The sequence below is a fragment of the Limulus polyphemus genome, unplaced genomic scaffold, assembly GCF_000517525.1.
Source record: "Limulus polyphemus unplaced genomic scaffold, Limulus_polyphemus-2.1.2 Scaffold3421, whole genome shotgun sequence".
Taxonomy (NCBI): domain Eukaryota; kingdom Metazoa; phylum Arthropoda; class Merostomata; order Xiphosura; family Limulidae; genus Limulus; species Limulus polyphemus.
In genome coordinates, this window is record NW_013669031.1 from 71,703 (window position 1) to 78,484 (window position 6,782).

At 31.6% G+C, this 6,782-nt stretch overlaps 1 protein-coding gene across 7 annotated transcripts in view; it reads left to right on the forward strand.

Annotated features, from left to right (window-relative positions):
* Positions 1–6,782, forward strand: part of LOC106469317 (fructose-1,6-bisphosphatase 1-like) — a 13,849-nt gene that overhangs the window by 964 nt on the left and 6,103 nt on the right. Inside the window, exons 1-4 of one of the 7 annotated variants that reach the window (XM_013929807.2) lie at positions 1,869–1,917; positions 3,076–3,264; positions 4,962–5,217; positions 5,835–5,975. In XM_013929807.2, the coding sequence (XP_013785261.1) occupies positions 3,092–3,264; positions 4,962–5,217; positions 5,835–5,975 (570 nt within the window). In that variant the 5' untranslated portion in view covers positions 1,869–1,917; positions 3,076–3,091. Of the gene's footprint in view, positions 1–1,868; positions 1,918–2,075; positions 2,261–2,493; positions 2,512–2,585; positions 2,605–2,672; positions 2,891–3,075; positions 3,265–4,961; positions 5,218–5,834; positions 5,976–6,782 lie in introns of those variants that run through there. The other 6 variants (XM_022397804.1, XM_022397807.1, XM_022397806.1 and 3 more) reach the window with 6 other exon arrangements.

Here is a 6,782-nt window from a genome sequence, read left to right on the forward strand (position 1 = left end):
AGTCACTTTACTCATGTTTAAAATATTTATATATGAAGAACTATAGGTGATAGGCCTAACGCCTATACTAAATATTTCCCAGTTTGCCCCTGAGGAAGAAAGGTTCACCTTTCGAAAGCCCTCGGGTTATAGCGTTTTTATTCATTTCTATCAGGACGTCTTGGACCTATGTGTTTATCTAACATCATGAAACTGTTGATATTGATGATATGCATATGAAAATCGTAGGTAATATCGTATATGTTTGATCTAGACTTACTTTACTTATATTTATAAGAAACATATGAAGCACTATAGGTGACAGGCCTAACGTCCATGGTTAATTTATGCTTATGTTACGTCTCCGTTTGTTAATTAACTTCCCGTAACTTCGTTCCGACGAAACTTTAGCGACACAAGTTCTTAATAAAACTGGTTTATTCTTTCCGAATACAACTTTACGATACACTTATTTTCAACAATCGCGCTAAAACAAACGCTATATCAACGAACGTCAATAATACTTCTGACTGCAGTTCAATTACTCACTATCTTCACACACACATTACATTATTCTCGCGTCACGTTGTCACCCTCTTTTATATACCAGACTACCCTATATCTAGTAAATACTAGAGCATTCGCCAAGGTACGGGATAGTTCTAGAAACGTGGCGTCACACTAGTCATGTGACGCGCTGACGCAACACTTACTTTACTGATAGAAATAATATGTATATGAAAACCGTGGTTGATATCGTCTATACTTGATCTAGACTTACTTTACTCATATTAATAATGCATATTTGAAGAAATATAGGTGAAAGGTCTAATATCTGTAATTAAGTTTGGCTTGCTATAGTCATAGTATATGAAATACCGTGGATGATGACAGTCCTGCCTTCTTAACGCTATTTCTACAAGTAATGAAAAATGTTTCGTAAATGTAAAATGATGTAGGGATGGCATGTGTGCTTTCTTGTGCATTTTTATGTGTACAACTCCATCAATCAATAGCAAAGTCTTTAAAGTGTTGTTTGAACTGAATCTTTACTGTTTAAGGTACTTTTTGCCCGAACGCTCTATTAGGGTTTTGTGCAATTATTTGCGATCGCTATTATGAACCACTATCGTGGTTCACGATAATAATGAATAAGAAATTAAATACGATGATTATCACAACTCATAAGTCATCATTTTAATTAAGAAATTTCAAATATACTGATAATAAGACACATCCAAGAACTATTTTATTAATTTATGGAACTTAATTTTGTTACAATATAGCTTCACGCCAATGAAACAACACCAACATTTGTTAAAAGGCAAATAGAGCACAAGTTTATAAGAAATATTTTAATGTGAATATGTATTTTAGAGAAATGTCCTTTCTACGATATTTGTATATAAGAAATACAAATTTCTCTAAATGTATTGTTTGTTTGCAGCTAAGCACAAAGCTGCACAATGGTCTTGTTGTGCTCTGCCCATCACGGGTATCGAAACCCGGTTTCTAGCATTGTAAATCCGCAGACATATCAGCTCTGCCACTGGGGGACCTCTAAATGTAAAAGCGATAAAAATAAAATGAAACCTCGTAAGTTTATGTAGCATATCACTATTACATTTGCACATCTTCATTTTATTTAAATACAAAATAACTTTCAATTAAGATGCTTATATTTTAACGAACAAACATATAGAATAACTACGGATATATAAGTGGAAATAACTAAAGTATTAATTTTATATGATTATTATTTGAAAATAACAAAGGCTGCACTTTGAAACATAATTCCATTCTTACATACAGACAAACACGATGGTTTAGCTACTACTTTTCTTATAATTGCCATCTATCGGCCGTTTTTCTTTTCTTTCTTTCTTTTGTATATATAATACGACCTTCAAAACAGCAAGTTCACCGTTTGGCTTTTCTGTAAGAGTGTTATATAACTTATATTTTTTGTAAAGGGAAATTCCTGCATATAACTCATAAATTTCTCCAAATTTTCCCGTCATTATGTAATAAATATTGATTTATCTTTCCGATAACAAATAATCCTGCATTACTAATTATTATGCTTTTGTCTGTAGATAACTTTATTTTGCTGTTTTGCTTGTAGAGAAATAATTTTAATTTATTTTCTATCTCGAAGTTTGTGGATTAGAAGTTAAACCGTCAAAACCAAATAAGAATTTAATAACCCAGTAACTGACAGTGATCTGTTTTAGTTTTTACTACTATACAGACACTACAAAACTTGCATAACTGTAACAGTGTAAGTAGGTGTCACGCCTTCTCATTTTTATTCTATTTCTAAATATATGTATGAAATGATAATTTTATTTCTGTGCGATGTATACAGTTTGTAATGTTTAGTAATTATTATTGTCATAACATACGACACAGAAAATTTTATTAATTATGTCACCTATGGCAACAGTGTTGACGTTCCGCACATATTTTTTTTTCTATATATTGATGCCAAAGTCGTCTTAAATTAACATCTTCATAGTTCACGTTGCAAAGGTAGTAGCAGTAGGCCACATGACTTTCCAGTTTTTCTGTTAAGTGTTAGGCCTAGTAAAGGATCTTCTTGTGGTTGTATTAAAATAGTATTTGGTAAAGACAGTATATAGTTAATATCCTAGTACAGTTTCTGGTATAGTAATAATGTATAAATGACTTAAGTATAACCTCATCTTATTACATCGAAGAGATATCTGCGTACTATTACCATAGTATTTCACAAATAAAAAAATTATAAATCTGAAGATGGTTCAGTATAAAACTTGAAAAGGAAACATTGTTTGTTTGTATTGTTTTCTCCACAACATCGGAGAGTCTTGGAAAGAAGCCACTCACTTTAGAAGGGTTAATAATTCATGGAAAATTATAGTAACATAAGGTTATTGTTAAAATATATTCCACAGAAATAAAATTTATTTTTACTAAAAGAAAAACCACTATTTTAGTAATGTAAAAATATGTTTGTTCTACACTATTGTCTACCAATAGATTAAACTTTTTATCTGTTATTAAAATGGTCAAAGAAAACTAAGGTTTATTAATTAATTTTCTGAATCTGTATAGATTTTTAGAACCAACCATGGCCAGCACTGGACAACTTGATACCAACTTTGTTACAATGACTCGTTTTGTTTTGACTGAACAGAGAAAGATACCGTATGCAACTGGTGAGCTAACGCAGCTGCTAAACTCAATCCTGACGTGTGTCAAAGCTATTTCTTCTGCTGTGAGAAAGGCTGGCATGGCTCATTTGTAAGTTGCTATGGATATTTTATACTAGTTCCATACTTCACAAAGTATACAATTATCATAAATTATTGCTCGAGCATTCTTTAAAATGATAAAATTTCTTATCACAAAGCTAATAAAAGTTTTTTTAAAATGAAAGAGACCATTGCATCAGTAAATCTTAAGTGCTTTGTGCATGAATTGTCACTATTTCAAACATTTGTTTGAGACTGAAACTGATTTGTTAAATTCACATCAAAATGAAATAGGGTTCTGAAATGAAAGTAAAATTATATGATAGTTAGTAAAAATACAGTTCTCATACGCTTTATTCAAAACAAAATAATGTATTACATAACAGTTAGTACTTATACTGGAACTAGGACTGTTTTTTTTTTCCTTTATTAATATCATTAGAGAAAACTTCACATGATAGCATACGTTCCTTCTTATCTTGTTTTTTTATTATATTTTATCAGTCCATTCTCTTTTCAAAATAAACCACAATTGTTTGTATATGCTTTTAAAAACTCAAAAAGTTGATTGAAGTTTTTGAATTTATATTATTGAAAATAATTGTAGAAATGCTCGCAGGTGATAAGCGGCCACGAGTCATGTAAGTAAGTTCAAAATGTTCAATTTATCAGTAGTAAATTACATTATTGCAGAAAATACAAAGGCACGGAGAATAAATTGTACAGTGCATTAATATTTTGTATCTGCTTTAAACAGAGTAATTCACTCATTTTCTATGAATGAGTGATTGTTCAATATTCCCAGTATTATACTAACCGAAACCTGATCATGTAACTTTTCAGTCCTGGGAGCCACAAGTGGATCAACACACTACTGCTCATAGTAGTAGGACTGCCTGTACTTTTATATGCATTAATGCCAGTGTGACACTGTGATTGGTTGACATTCAACCAATCACAGTGTTTGAGATGGTTTTTCTTTCATTTCTTGTTAATTATTGTTATTACTTAGGTCTGCATTAATGCCAGTGTGACACTGTGATTGGTTGGATCTCAACCAATCACAGTGTTTGAGATGACTTTCTTTCATTTTATGTTAATTATTATTATTACTATATTTTACATTCTTTTTCCTCTGTCAATTACTTGATTTGTCTTGAGTTTTTTATTATTAATGCAAAATCAAACCTCATTATAATTAGTCCTAACATTACTCTCATGATGCCAAAAAAAAAGCCTGGCACTGGGTGGTGCTGAGGTCATGATATCTATGACCATATCTAAATCAGTCTGTTACTTATTGTAAATAAGTTTATCAGATGTTTTTTTCAATAGTCTATGATCATTCCACTTGAACTGTAATCTCGTAATTTGGCAGAAAACTGATAAGCCAGATGTTTGAGAATGTGGATGGAGTTTTAGGTTGGATGTTGTTACGAAACTCAATTAGAGCTTACAGTTAGACCAGTTATAGTTAATCAAAGAGTTATTGTTAAGTAGATTTTTTGGGATAATTTATAAAGTTAGATTTTCTTTCTGGTTCTTTATTCTTTCATTTGGGTGAATAATTAATTTTTTTATTGACAAAAAGAAAAAAATATATTTTTCTTATACTAGCTAAAGAGGTAATGTATACTTGTATGGAGTATTGTGTTACAGTGGACTCGTGTTTTGTAGTCTGTGCTAATGTTTTGTAATAAGTACACTTTTAGCTCAAACCTACTTATACCTGTGTTTTATTCATAGGTTTGGCATTGCTGGAGAAACAAACATTCAAGGAGAGGAAGTGAAAAAATTAGATGTCCTTTCCAATGATCTTTTTATCAACATGCTAAGGTCTTCATATACAACTTGTTTACTGATCTCTGAAGAGAATGAAACAGTTATTGAGGTTGAGACAGACAAACAAGGCAAATATATTGTCTGTTTTGACCCATTGGATGGGTCATCAAACATAGACTGTCTGGTCTCTATTGGATCCATCTTTGCTATTTATAAAAAGGTGAAAACAGTAAAATAATATTAATATGGAGCATATATTTATATTTATATATTCTAAACTCACACCGGATTCTTATAACTTCCAGGCCCAGCCTCATGTAAGCCAGACTCCACCTAAGAATATTCTCTCCCCCCCTCTCTGTTGTGTATCACTATAAAGGTGTAGGTTTGTAGTCTGAAGGCTAGTCAGAAACTGCATGTGTATTGAGATCCCAGAAATGTACTTTCTTAGCTATTTATGGATATTCTTCATCTTTGTTAACTTTATTATTTGTTAAACTTCTGTTAGTCTGAGCTCAAATTACTGTCATTCCGGCCTCGTAACCATTCCCCCTTTTCACCTAATGTTTCCTGATCAAGGACATTAAATGTGATTGTTTTCTAGATGTAGTATTGCTTTTTTTAATATTTTCATGTACAATATCGAACAGTTTCCAAATATTAATGTTAACTCTAACAGTGTAGAGTATTGCTTTTTTTAATATTTTCTTGTACAATATCGAACACTTTCCAAGTATTAATGTTAACTCTAACAGTGTAGAGTATAGTATAGCAGAAATGTGTAGAGCCAGGTGTTCAGGACATTTTGGTTATGTGTGGTCCTTTATAATTTTACAGGTGACTGAAGGTGCACCTACATTACAAGATGGTCTGCAGAAAGGGAAGAACATTGTTGCTGCTGGTTATGCTCTGTATGGCAGTGCAACAATGGTCGTACTCTCTACAGGAAATGGAGTAAATGGGTTCATGTTAGATCCTGTAAGTTTCATCGGATGTCTTAATTAATTTACATTATTTAGAAGTATTGATATTGTGTAAGGTATTACTGCTCATAATCCTACAGAAATAAGCAACAAAACTTTTAAAGATATTTGTTTTGTTTTAAAAGTCATCTTTTATAACAACTTTTTGTTAGGTGTGATGTTACATCAAAATAATATTGATAATATTTTTTGATACGTTCTTCTTTGGTTAAATAACACAAGGTTTCAGTGAGAAGAGCATATAACAGCATTTCTATTATACTCTGTCTGTTGTACTTCGCTGTTGATGAAGAGTTTTACTCATCTTTGAGCTATCTGGATTACAGAATGTAAAGTTCTTAATTGAGTTTTTGGCTTTAATGGAGTGCTTCAGCATGTTTCTAGAGTTGAACAATGTTTTGGCTTCTATACTAAGGCATTTTTCAGGTGAAAATCAAAATTGTTAACCGTGAAGTGTCATTTTATTGGTTAGCATGTGATAAAGATGCTTGCATTGTACTTGTTTCTTTCTACATGTGTGTGTTGTATGATGTCCTCATTTATTTTATGTACTTTGGTAAGAGAGGATGTCCAGAGGTTACTGACGTTAAATCCATGTCCGTGGTTGGTGTAATTTGATGCAAGTAGTCTAATTTTCATGGAAAATTTATCCAAAACCTACTATGAAAGTAAAAACAACCCATCAACTGGTTAAAACAGAAATCCTTAATCTACTAAATACCATGTTCATGCAGAAATACATACCACGAAAAAAAAAAAAGTCAAACTTTATAAAAAAAAAAGAGGATGCAACCTGCCCGAC